Genomic DNA, 12,442 nt, shown 5'->3' with positions numbered 1-12,442 from the left:
ATAAATACACAACACAGCAGATAAATATATATTTATTTAAACCCCTCCCTTCCCACAATAAAAATTAGATGGCATTAAGGCATCTTATGCTCTATTACTATTTATACAGTAAAGAGAACTTTTAGATACAAGACAGCACATCTATGCAAAATTCCATTTTATCTACCCATTTGGTGGTTATATCCATCTCTTTATTCATTAACATATACAAGAAAACATGACAACTCCTATTTTTCCAAAGGAAGAAAATAATGAACAGAAATAAATGGTGCCCAGCATTTAGGGCAGGTACAATGCTACCTTTTGAGAGGAAAAATACAAACCACCATAAATGCATTTCCAACAGAGAAGATGTACTGGTGTGTTAGTACAGTACTAGTTATTTTTTTCATCTCAGTTTTTCATACAGTGTAATGAAGTGTACTCCCCAGTGTGTTTTGGACTGCAGTCATATCAGAAGTCAAATTATATTTAGCCCATCAACTTTGTGGATGAGTGAAGAACAGTAACTTCATTGATAAAAGGTAAGATTCATTCCTGTCAAATAACAGTAGCTTTGGAATGAATAGGATAGTTTCATTTGTATTGGGAAACAGCTTGAGATGTGTATCTTTCATTATGCTTGTAAAAGAGGTGGGATGATTTGGCTGAAACTGGAGGGACTCAGCAAGTAAGGCTTGTGGATCTGTGGCCACTGGAGCATTAGCTAGAGTAACAAAGTGTATCCCAACAATTCACTAGCTTTCTATGTTGTAGTAGTAGTAGTATTTATTGAATTTATATTCCACCCTTACCCTGGTTACGTGTTGATGTAATAATAAATCAAGTAGTAGAAGGGTGTGTACAAATGGGGCATTGCCTCTACAGTGGCTACTGGCAATCAACCAAAGGTTTGTGGGAAAAGGTTCATGGCCAGGATGAAAGGAGCTGGGAGAAATGATGGCATTCTGGGGCATAACTTTATTTTATTTATTCAACCAAATTTGAAAAACTGCTTGACTGTAGTAAAACCTCTAAGTAGTCCACATTATCAACAAAAACAGTTAAAGTCATTAAACATATTTAAAGTTAATTAAAATCAACTGTAAAAAAGATTAAAACACCTCAACTTCATCCCTAGCTAACAGGACCAGTGGTCAGGGATGATGGGAATTGTAGTACCAAAACAGCTGGAGGGCCAAGTTTGGCCGTCACTTGTTGGGGGAAAGGGTGTGCATCATAGCATAGGTTATTGGGTAGCTACAAAAGCCACATTGTGGGTCTGACTTGTGCTAATTCCTGTGGCAGGCAGGGAATTCATTCTCTTCTGTCTCACGTTACAGTACTCCATCCCAACAAACTACCAGATAACTCCTGGTGCTTTCTGCTGTGAGCTCCCTACCATACTGTTCCTCCTTTCTTGCCTCTGACTTCTCCATTAGCAAAATCTCTTTTCTCTCCATGGAAGACACCAACATATAAGCTGTGTGGAACGTTCCGACAGTTGTCAGTGTATGATCACTGATCCCAGAGCAAATCTCAAATCTCGTTCAAGGGCCCACAATTCTCAGAGCCCATGGATCTGCTAACTCGGATATTGGGTTGCCAATGGAATGGTTCTCCTTCTTCCCTTCTTCTTTGCCTGGCAAAAGTATTATTGTTGTAGGCTGTGGATTGGCAGAAGATTTAATCCCTGTATGAAGGGAGGCCTGATGCTTGTAGTTTCTGCCTACTGCTACCTCCCTGCAGCATGGAAAGGTGGAGCCATCTCTCTCTAGTTGTGCATGGGACACCATGTGTACTGGCTCAATCATATAATGAGTGCATTTGTTCTTTGCCATGGGCTGATAACTGATGCAGGGACTGTACCAATGCAAGGGCATCATAAGTGGCTGGTAGACAACTGCAGATTTGCCATGGGAATAAAAGTTGATACCTTATCTTTTGTACCTCATGATCCTGTTTTGCTTTCTAGGACTGTGACTATATTACAGCTGGGAAGCTGTGCTAGAAGGAGACCATGGGATTGGGTTGAAAAATGCATTTAAAGAATACCATGGTTCAGGAAGATCCAATATTTTTCCAAAATTTAGCCTGTCATTGTAGATTTCATCTGAAAAGCTGGATAAGTAATGAATAGTATTTGAAATAACACTGAAGAAGCTATGCAAGAAATAAATAAAAAATAAGACTAGCAGCTAGAGCATTAGATGATTCGCTTCCAGTTTTGCATGATTTAGTACAGGGTCAAACAGTATAAAAACAAATGACATTGTTATATTCAGAGTCCTGATAGTTGACATCCAAATACCTGTAGAAGGAGACCATCTTCAGCCTAATTTCTTTAAAGGCAAACATGTGATATGAAGAAAGTGATTATGGATACCAAAAACATTTCCTTCTAGGTAAGCACACCTTTTCAGATTACAGTGTGTGAGGAATTGTCATTTTATAAAATGTAAATGAAAAAAGAGAGAATATGGCAGTTGATTCCAAACAGTGTTGTAGTAAAAGTTGATGTTTTCCTATATCAGTGTCCTCCTATTCATCATCCTTAGAGCCAGTTTTGCTTAGCTGAAAAAAAGATTAAAATATTAAGTAGCTACCATTTTTTTTGGCCTCAATCTGCAGATTTCCTGTTAACTTTTTCTTTCTTAAAGGCAGGTATCTAAGACTGGTGCTGCTAGTATTTATAATGTCACAAAATTCAGTAACAGGTGTAAAAACCGATTTATTGCCAAAACGAAGAGAGCTGCTTATACAAAAGGCTGCTGAAAGGGTTGGAAAGACATACAGTAAAAAAAAAAAGAAAGAAACCCTGAGAGAATGGACCTGGGACTATAGCACTGCATGGAAACAAAAAGGTATGTCTTGGCCTGGGGCAGTTCAACAGATGCTTTGTGGCAACCTTAATGAAACTCAGTAGACATGTTTTACCACTTTATTAGACAACCTGCCTGGACAGCCCTTAAAGTATTGTTTTTTTAAATTAACATTAGATTACTAAAAAGTTTTATTTGTTGTGATTCTTCTGTGATAATTCTTTCACAGACGCAAACCATCACTTAGCACTATAGTCAATGGCCTTGTTTGCATATCACTTTATACCATGATGAGCTTACCTGTAGTTTAAAAGTGAATATGCAGTGTGATGAAGTACAGGGGGGAAATTAGGCATTGGTTTAAAGTGATATGTGAAGCAGGCTAGTGCACAACATAATTACAACAACGGAAGAATGCAAGCATGCAGGGAGATGGCAATTCCACATGAGGGCATTAAACTTATTTGTAAACAGTTAACCTGTATTAATCACACATTTACAAACACTGGGAACATCACACAATATTTTGATTTCCACTTTCTTGCATATTGGATATTATATATCAGATTTGGTTGAAAAGCTCTAACAATTACTATTCTTTTCACGAAAGTGGTAGGCTGGTTAACCAATACTTCTGAATTTGTTAAAAAAATACATGGACATACCGTATATCGCGGCGTATAAGGCGACTCGGCGTATAAGACGACCCCCCAACTTTTAATGTGAAAAAACAGAGTTTGGGGTATACTCACCCAGCCCGGGATCCATGGCTGCTGAGGCGGCGGCAGTGGCGGGGAGAGCGTCCCCCGCGCCACACAGGAGATTTCCGCGCTTGCCGCCCAAGCGCACAGCGGCCCCCATGGCTGCTGAGGCGGCGGCAGCGACGCCTGGGGCAGCGGGGAGAAGCTCCCCGTCGCCGCAAAGGAGGCCTCCGCGCTTCCTGCTGAAGCGCAGGACGGCCTCCGCGGCTGCTGAGGCGTCGGTAGCGACGCCTGGGGCAGCGGGGAGAAGCTCCCCGTCGCCCCAAAGGAGGCCTCCGCGCTTCCTGCTGAAGCGCAGGACGGCCTCCCCGGCTGCTGAGGCGTCGGTAGCGACGCCTGGGGCAGCGGGGAGAAGCTCCCCGTCGCCCCAAAGGAGGCCTCCGCGCTTCCTGCTGAAGCGCAGGACGGCCTCCACGGCTGCTGAGGCGTCGGCAGCGACGCCTGGGGCAGCGGGGAGAAGCTCCCCGTCGCCCCAAAGGAGGCCTCCGCGCTTCCTGCTGAAGCGCAGGACGGCCTCCGCGGCTGCGGAGGCGTCGGTAGCGATGCCTGGGGCAGCGGGGAGAAGCTCCCCTTCGCCCCAAAGGAGGCCTCCGCGCTTCCTGCTGAAGCGCAGGACGGCCTCCACGGCTGCTGAGGCGTCGGTAGCGACGCCTGGGGAAGCGGGGAGAAGATCCCCGTCGCCGCAAAGGAGGCCTCCGCGCTTCCTGCTGAAGCGCAGGACGGCCTCCGCGGCTGCTGAGGCGTCGGTAGCGACGCCTGGGGCAGCGGGGAGAAGCTCCCCTTCGCCCCAAAGGAGGCCTCCGCGCTTCCTGCTGAAGCGCAGGACGGCCTCCGCGGCTGCTGAGGCGTTGGTAGCGACGCCTGGGGCAGCGGGGAGAAGCTCCCCGTCGCCCCAAAGGAGGCCTCCGCGCTTCCTGCTGAAGCGCAGGACGGCCTCCGCGGCTGCTGAGGCGTCGGTAGCGACGCCTGGGGCAGCGGGGAGAAGCTCCCCTTCGCCCCAAAGGAGGCCTCCGCGCTTCCTGCTGAAGCGCAGGACGGCCTCCACGGCTGCTGAGGCGTCGGTAGCGACGCCTGGGGCAGCGGGGAGAAGCTCCCCGTCGCCCCAAAGGAGGCCTCCGCGCTTCCTGCTGAAGCGCAGGACGGCCTCCACGGCTGCTGAGGCGTCGGTAGCGACGCCTGGGGCAGCGGGGAGAAGCTCCCCGTCGCCCCAAAGGAGGCCTCCGCGCTTCCTGCTGAAGCGCAGGACGGCCTCCACGGCTGCTGAGGCGTCGGTAGCGACGCCTGGGGCAGCGGGGAGAAGCTCCCCGTCGCCCCAAAGGAGGCCTCCGCGCTTCCTGCTGAAGCGCAGGACGGCCTCCGCGGCTGCTGAGGCATCGGTAGCGACGCCTGGGGCAGCGGGGAGAAGCTCCCCGTCGCCCCAAAGGAGGCCTCCGCGCTTCCTGCTGAAGCGCAGGACGGCCTCCACGGCTGCTGAGGCGTCGGCAGCGACGCCTGGGGCAGCGGGGAGAAGCTCCCCGTCGCCGCACAGGAAGCCTCCGCACTTGCCGCCCACGCCCAGCCCGGGCTCCATGGCGGCTGAAGCGCCGGGGAGAGGCTCCATGCAGCCAGTGGCGGGGCGGAACTCCGGGTCATGATGTTGCCGGCGTACAAGACGACCCCCGACTTCAGAGAAGATTTTTCGGGCTTAAAAAGTCGTCTTATACGCCGCGATATACGGTAATTCAATAGGATTTCTTTTCATGTTTAGGATAAGTGCCCTAAAAACTTATCAAAAGGAGAAAGTATCCCAAATAACCTTGGAATTAAAGATATCTCAAAACTAGTACAACAATTCAGGAAGACTGAAATACTTACATGCTACATAAGGACAAAGAGAGAATCCAAATGCCATCCATGTCCAAAATGGTTAACAAAAAGAAGGGAAAGAGAGAGAAACAGATTAGACACTGCTGAAGTCTCTTAAATATATATGCATTAAATAATTTTCAGCTGTGATGTATGTTACCTTTATTACATCAACCCAATTCCATCCTCGAGGAAGCTCTCCTTTGTGATCTATTCAAAACACCACAAACAAGCTGTTAATTTTCAAATTTCAGATTTAATTAATTGCTTCCTGGTTTGCAGCAAACCACAGCTTGCTGCGAGATTCAAAATGCAAACTATTATTTGCAGCCACACACTAAATAATTAAATGGGGTTCATAAGGGGAGTGGGAAGGAAGGAGGACGTGAACACAGGGTTCATTCCCATAGTGCCAAACCATGGTCTGATCTTTTTATGGGAGCCAACTCAATAACTACTGAAAGATTAACTCAGGGGTAGGCAATCTAAGGCCCGGGGGCCAGATGTGGCCCAATCGCCTTCTCTATCCGGCCCACGGATGGTCCGGCAATCAAGTGTGTTTTTACATAAGAAGAATGTGTGCTTTTATTTAAAATGCATCTCTGGGTTATTTGTGGGGCATAGGAATTCGTTCATCCCCCCCCCCATATAGTCTGGCCCACTACATGGTCTGAGGGACGGTGGACCGGCCCACAGCTGAGAAAGGTTGCTGACCCCTGGATAAACTGTATGGGAACACACACACACACACAACAACAACAACAACAAAGCTTTCATAAACATTTTATTATTAAAGCACCCCAAAAAAGCAAAAAATCCTGCACAAAAATATAAACATAATATACAATATTGGTAAAATCCTGTACTTTGACAAATATTTGTTAAATCTAATTCATGCAATAACAAAATGCATCTTTAAATCTAAAAGAAACATATGAACTACACCATACACACCTGTTTTATCTGCTAACTTTCGTTTTTGTGTTTTGGTCAATTGTTCCTTTTTCTCTTTTTTCTTACTAGTTTGTGCTGCATCTGGTTGTCCTGTTGAGATGCAGTTGTTCAGAGCTGTCTAAAAACCGAAAATTGTTAATAAGATATTTCTGTAATTTATGGGCACTTTCTCTAATCCTTGGGTTCCCATCTAATAACGATCCAACAGCTTCAGATTTTCATCTATACTTTTCTACTCTGGAAACTTTGCATTTACTGGCTTAAAGCTCATTATGAGATAAGCATATTTGTGTTGCGACTTATCATAATCCTTGTTGAAATACATGGAGTTTTATATATTGTAGCCAGTGAACAATATACAATTCTAGGTATGATAATTCAGCCATTTTTAGTAACAACATCCAGAATACCGATTTGTACCTGAGGCAAACAGTTATTAGTTTACTATAGGAAAGTGAAGCTTTTCTAGAAATGTGAACTTATTCTTGCAGTGGCAGTTTGGCATTAACTTCTTAATATTTGGGGGGAAACACTGGTATTTTGAGATATATAAACAAGTTATCAGCTTACCACAGTATTAATAGGTTGGTTTTCCATGAACAGCTCTTTATTATCTTTGGCATATTCAAAAATTGTGTATGTCATAGAGGTACCAAGGTTAGCTTCAACTTCTTCCATTAATTTGTTCAATATACTCTGCTTTATGGTGGAGGCTCTAGGAGAAATCATAGAACTTCCTTTTAGGGATAGATGCAAAAGAATGCTATTCCAGAAGGAAAGCCACTTCTTATAATCTGGACTACTTACATAGAATTATTGAAGAATGCATCCATAGAGATGACTGGAGCAGTTTGAGGGTATGTTTCTGGCCATGATATTTCTATCAGGAAAGCTTTAGGGTCTCCATTTTCACCTATCTGGAAAATATTTATAAAGCATGGCAGTGTAAGAAGAATCCAGAACCCACCCCCCAATTTTTAAACCAATGGAAGAAATACTGAAATATATTTGTTTTATAACAAGGATCCTTCACTGTTGATTTTTATTATTATCATCATCCATAGAATTGAGTCTTCAGATAAGACGACTGCAACACTAATTGATACAAATGTAAAATATTACTTCACAGGAATCCATGCAGCTGCCATTAGAAAACAATAATAAAAAAAGACATTTGCTTCATAGGTAACTTTTCTCATTCTGAATAAACACAGTATCATTACTGTTTAATTATTAATTCAAATTATTGTTAATTCAAATAATTATTGCTTAATTCAAATGAGATTGCTGGATAACAGCATGAATCTGAGCTCAACTTCACAAACTGCATGCTGTCAATCCTATGAAAATGAATGTGGCTATTGAAGGTTAAAGTTTAATATTCCTTCATTCACAACTGTATTAGGTAAGTGGTGTACAGTGGTACCTCGGGTTGCGGACATGATCCGTTACGGGGTGCGGTTTGCACCCCGAAAAGTCTGCAACCCGAGTGGCGATAACGCGCATGCGCGGAAGCGCGCTACCACGTTTCTGTGCATGTGCGACCTGCATAGAACGCTTCTGCGCATGCGCAGACTGTGCAGAGCGCTTTCTGCGCATGCACGTGCGGCGAAACCCGGAAGTAAACACTTCTGGGTTTGCGGCATTCGTAACCCGCGCCGTTCGCAACCTGCAGTGAATGCAACACGAGGTACGACTGTACTTTTTTCTTAATAAATTTGTTGCCCACTTTTCCTATAAAATAATCCCAAAGCAGAGTACAATAGCTAAATCACAGTAAACGCATGCAATTAATCAATAAATCAATAAAAAAACTGGTAAAAACTATGAGCAACCTCAGATACATGCATGTGTCTTGGAAGAATTGGGACTCGGTTCAAGTCAACACAGATTACTTTTCTGTAATAAAACCTCATGCAAACTCACCCTATATTGAAAGGAAATGGGGCTAAGTTCCCTAAAACACTCATCACCTTCATAAATAGAACGTAATGCTTCTAGCTCCATCTGAAGGAAAGAACAAGAAAACTATTAATATTTTTAAAACCTAAAAGAGAACATTTGCACAAATCTTAAAAATCTTAGTCCTAAGGGTAATGCTACAGGAAAGGGCCAGAGATACTTAGCCAGTAGTGGTCTTGGTGAACTCATATTTGCTTCTTAACAATTTAAATTGTGTACGGTCTGTTTAAGTATTAATATCTGATATTAATTTCATCACCTTCAATCTCAGTTCAAAATAATTTTTTAAAAGAGAACATAGTTTAATACTACTACTACTACTAATGATAACACCAACCTAGCAGAAGTGTATTATGTTGGGTATGAAATAAAAGAAAGACGATAAACAATATGAATACTTTTTAGGAACAAATGTTTTCAACTACAGGGATTATTATCCAAAGTGCACTACAGTCAATGATACAGGTGACTCCAGACTTACATGGGGGTTACGTTCTGGCCACCTGCACACATAAATGAAATGTGTGTCAAGTGGGGAAGCACCCTGCTGCGCTTCAAGCTTGCAAGGAGACCCTCCCCAAAGAGGGTCCCCTTTGGGCTCTGGGGAGGGTCTCCTCATGAGCACAGCAGGGCTTTATTAAGGCTCTTTAAGTCTTTCCCCCTTATTCTGGTTTCCAGTGCCGTGCATATGCACAGTCACACACCACTTGAATACACGTAACTGGGGTGGGGTGGGGGTGGTGCCTGTACTTTTTCAAATGGGTCTGAACAGAACCAAATCCTCTATTTTATTTTGCATGTGCATTTTTTAAAAAGCAGTTATGATTAATTTTCACTGTTTTGTACAAGACCTTAAAACGCATATACACATGTAGAAAGATTGCAGGAGTATTCTGTGCATGGTACTCCCTATAGTGGTACCTCAGTTTATGAACTTAATCCGTTCCGGAAGGACGTGCTTAAATTGAAACTGTTCTTAAACTGAGGTGTGCTTTCCCTAATGAGGCCTCCCACAGCTGGTGCCCTTCCACCATTCAGATTCCATTCTTAGACCGAGGTAAAGTTCGCAAACCGGGACACTACTTCCGGTTTTGCGGAGTTCATAAACCGAATAGTTCGCAAACAGGGCTGTTCTTAAACTGAGGTACCACTGTAACTTTTTGATCCCCCCACTTATGGACAATAGTGCCTTGTGTCATATTTCAAGCTACTTTGAAAGTCTCCCCTGTCTCCTGTCCCTTGCTTCAGAACCCATTTACTATGTAGCCTGGGAGACTGCTGTTTTGAGAAACAGAAGCCCAAAGTTCCATTAGGCATATGCTCTCTAATGCAGTTTTTTAAATCCAAGGCAAAGTTAAGAAAAAACGAACATGAAAATACATATTATATACAACAGATAAATTTGGATATTTGTATTTATCTATAGAATTGATAGAATTATTCGATATGAAGAATACAACAAAAATTATGATCCAATGTTTACATCTTGTTGGAACTAAGTACAGTATGTAATGAACACATAACTGCTGGGTTTTCTACTGTGTAGCAAAAGTAAAGATGGTACCCTAGGTTGTCTTTGTGAATGTAGATGTGAGGTGTGTGTGTCTGGTCTGTGTGTGTGTACTCTACCACCAAGCTATGGTCCCACCAAGCTATGCTCCCTTCCCGCTTTCAATCAGGACAGAGGTTTTCAACCTTTTTGAGTCCACAGCTCCCTTGAGCAACTACATTCTTTCAGCGGTACCCCTGTGGGGCTCAGAAGCCCAGTTATGTCACCCCTTGCCTGCAGAGCAGGCAGTCTCTCACCTTTTTGAACATCCTCCCTTGTGGAGTGTTCCCTCAGCCTCCTCTCCTCTCCCCTCCCCGTGGGAGTCCTCTGGGCAGCCAATACTGCTGCCCCTGGTCTCTGAGCTGCCCCCCCCCGCCCCAAAGAGAGGTGCCTCCACACACTGCCCCATAGGGGCCTGGGGCTTGTCTGTCCATTCCCAACAGCAAGGGCTGGTGGACTGGCTGGGTGGTCTCCCTCGCCCGCTTGCTTGCTTACTCTGAGGCTGCTTCAGCTCCTGGCAACCAGAACCCCCTGACCAGCCCCAGAGGCAGCATTTGCCTGCCTGTGGCCAGGTCTGCCACAACTAACAGCTGTGCAAGCCTTTGGAGGCTGAGATGCGAGACGGAATCAGAGGATGAGGGAAGGAAAGAGGGACAGATGCCAGTGTTGCACCCATGACCATCATTCAGGGCACCCCAGAGTGCCACGCCACACTGGTTGAAAACCACTGAATCAGGGTATTACCTACTTGGTGCTGACAACTGTACTGAGTAAATTACCAAAATTATCCAAGGTTTTTAAGCATGCTAACTTCTGTAATGTAGGGGTGGGCCTATGGGATTCAGTTTGTTTTTCCCCTAAGACTCTGAGAACCCCCAAACAGAAGGAGGTGCAAAATAGTGGTTTAGCAAGGCAAATCTGTTCAGAATTAAGGAACAGGATGTCTCTGCACATAAGCTCTGCTGTGACACTTAAGATTTGGCGAAGGGAAGGTTAATAGTTCTTGCTATTGTCAGGACACAGTCAGGAAACCTTCCGGATCTTCTGCAAATCACCTAGATATCCAGCAGCGGGTGCTAGTCTAAATTCTGCCAACCTCTGCTCTGTTCATAGAATTGGAGAGTTGGAAGGGACCACAAGGATCATGTAGTGCAACCCCCTGCCATGCAGGAAAATGCAATTGTCTCATATGGGGATCGAAATTGTAACCTTGGCATTATCAACACCGTTGCTCTAAGCAAGTGAGCTATGCCCCATGTTGCCTGTACAAGCTTTTGGCTGCGGCAGGCAGAAGCTCAACAGGTGAAGCGCCTGCCCCGAGAGGCAGAGCGCGGGGGGGGGGGACTTCGCCTGTTGATTCTCTACTTGTGCAGCGGATGAAACTCTTCCCTTCTCCCCATCATCACCAAACGCCTCTGGAAGCCCAACCTTTCAATCCTCACTCACCTCCTGGTCTTCGTTCGCCGTCATGGCGCGACACCGGAGGAAACAGGAGCCCCCCAACCAACCAACCCTTTCACTGCCCACCGTCCCTCCTCCCAGGTGATCGCGACGCCTTCCTCTCTGCCACTGGCAGCCCAGGGCGAGATCCACACAGCCCCGACTGATCCCGACAGCCGTCTACCCGTGCGCGTGCGCCGAAAATGACACGGGGAGGCGGGGTCACGGCACCCGCCCTTCCTATTGGACGCGGGGTCTACCCTTCCTCGTCTTGTTCCCGGCTGGCTATTGACCAGGCTCTTTCAGACACGCCCTCTGGCTCGCTTCGGTTCCCTTACGCCAGTCCGGCCTCTTTCCTGGTCCTCATTGGCTCTTCGTCGCACTCTAACGCCGCCCCGCCCCTGACCGCGCTCCAATGGTTTCGTCCCTTGATGAGTCGCGGCGCTCATTGGTCAGCTGGAGACGTCGCTCTCAGCTGGTTTCGCACCCCTCACCCCCCACCCCCGGCTTGTTTGCTGGTCTCCTCAGTCAGGCTTTGGGCCGCTGCTGCTGTTGCTGCTGCTCGTGGACCCTTTCCCCTTCTTTCCTCCGTCGTTCGGTCGGGCCTTTCCCATGGACTGCGCCGGTGGAAGTTGAGCGGGGCCGCCTGTGGCGCTGACGGGGAGCTGCTTCTTCCTCACCGTGCAGCGCAGGTGCGGTGGAGCGGGGCCGCGCAGGGCGTGGTGGGCTGCGGTGGAAGGGGACGTAGGGGGGGGGCAGGCGCTGTCAGCTGTAGGGAGCGCCATGACTGGGTCCGGAGTGGGGGCGGGGAGGGGAAGCGCCGACAAGCGGCCTCGGTCGAACAGGGACACCACCGAGAACCTCGGGGAATTTTGGGCGAAAGCTGCTTGGTCATTCATGGCTAAACCACACATTTATTCCAGGCTGCGGAGTACCGGTTTACTAAAGCTAAGCAGGGTCCAGTGTGGTTTCAGATTGGTGGGGAACCGCGTGTTGAGATTCCTGGGGTTGGAATGGATGACCCTTGGAGTTCCTTCCAACTCTACAATTCTGTGATTCTATCTACTGCTGTCAAGGTGGTGGAAGCTGCGCCTCTTTCAATCCTAAGATTTCATTTACTATTGCATGTC

At 46.4% G+C, this 12,442-nt stretch overlaps 2 protein-coding genes across 4 annotated transcripts in view; one reads left to right on the top strand and one right to left on the bottom strand.

Moving 5' to 3' along the window:
• Window positions 1-2,411: 2,411 nt before the first annotated feature.
• On the bottom strand, window positions 2,412-11,474 carry RWDD4 (RWD domain containing 4). Its single transcript, XM_033160507.1, has 8 exons — window positions 11,319-11,474; window positions 8,288-8,368; window positions 7,169-7,278; window positions 6,932-7,076; window positions 6,362-6,479; window positions 5,568-5,617; window positions 5,417-5,419; window positions 2,412-2,553 (listed from the first exon to the last, which is right to left on the bottom strand). The coding sequence occupies exons 1-8, from the start codon at window positions 11,340-11,342 to the stop codon at window positions 2,521-2,523; spliced, it is 564 nt and encodes a 187-aa protein (XP_033016398.1). The 5' UTR covers window positions 11,343-11,474; the 3' UTR covers window positions 2,412-2,520.
• Window positions 11,475-11,861: 387 nt separating this feature from the next.
• The window catches only part of TRAPPC11 (trafficking protein particle complex 11), a 69,058-nt gene continuing 68,477 nt past the window's right edge, over window positions 11,862-12,442 (top strand). For 2 of the 3 annotated variants that reach the window (XM_033160897.1, XM_033160896.1), the window contains exon 1: window positions 11,863-12,004. The gene's annotated coding sequence lies outside the window, so the exon portion shown is untranslated. Of the gene's footprint in view, window positions 12,005-12,442 lie in introns of all 3 variants that reach the window. The other variant, XM_033160898.1, reaches the window with a different exon arrangement.

The sequence above is a fragment of the Lacerta agilis genome, chromosome 9, assembly GCF_009819535.1.
Source record: "Lacerta agilis isolate rLacAgi1 chromosome 9, rLacAgi1.pri, whole genome shotgun sequence".
Lineage (NCBI taxonomy): Eukaryota > Metazoa > Chordata > Lepidosauria > Squamata > Lacertidae > Lacerta > Lacerta agilis.
This window is presented reverse-complemented; position numbering and strand designations above follow the sequence as displayed.

What these genes read in the sequence shown, in the direction of transcription:
- RWDD4 (XM_033160507.1), bottom strand. Translation starts at nt 11,342, where the DNA reads ATGACGGCGAACGAAGACCAGGAG. An exon ending in CGGCGAACGAAGACCAGGAG is followed by an intron (nt 8,369 to 11,318) that starts GTGAGTGAGGAT and finishes TCTTTCCTTCAG; the next exon opens with ATGGAGCTAGAAGCATTACG. An exon ending in CCATTTCCTTTCAATATAGG is followed by an intron (nt 7,279 to 8,287) that starts GTGAGTTTGCAT and finishes AATATTTTCCAG; the next exon opens with ATAGGTGAAAATGGAGACCC.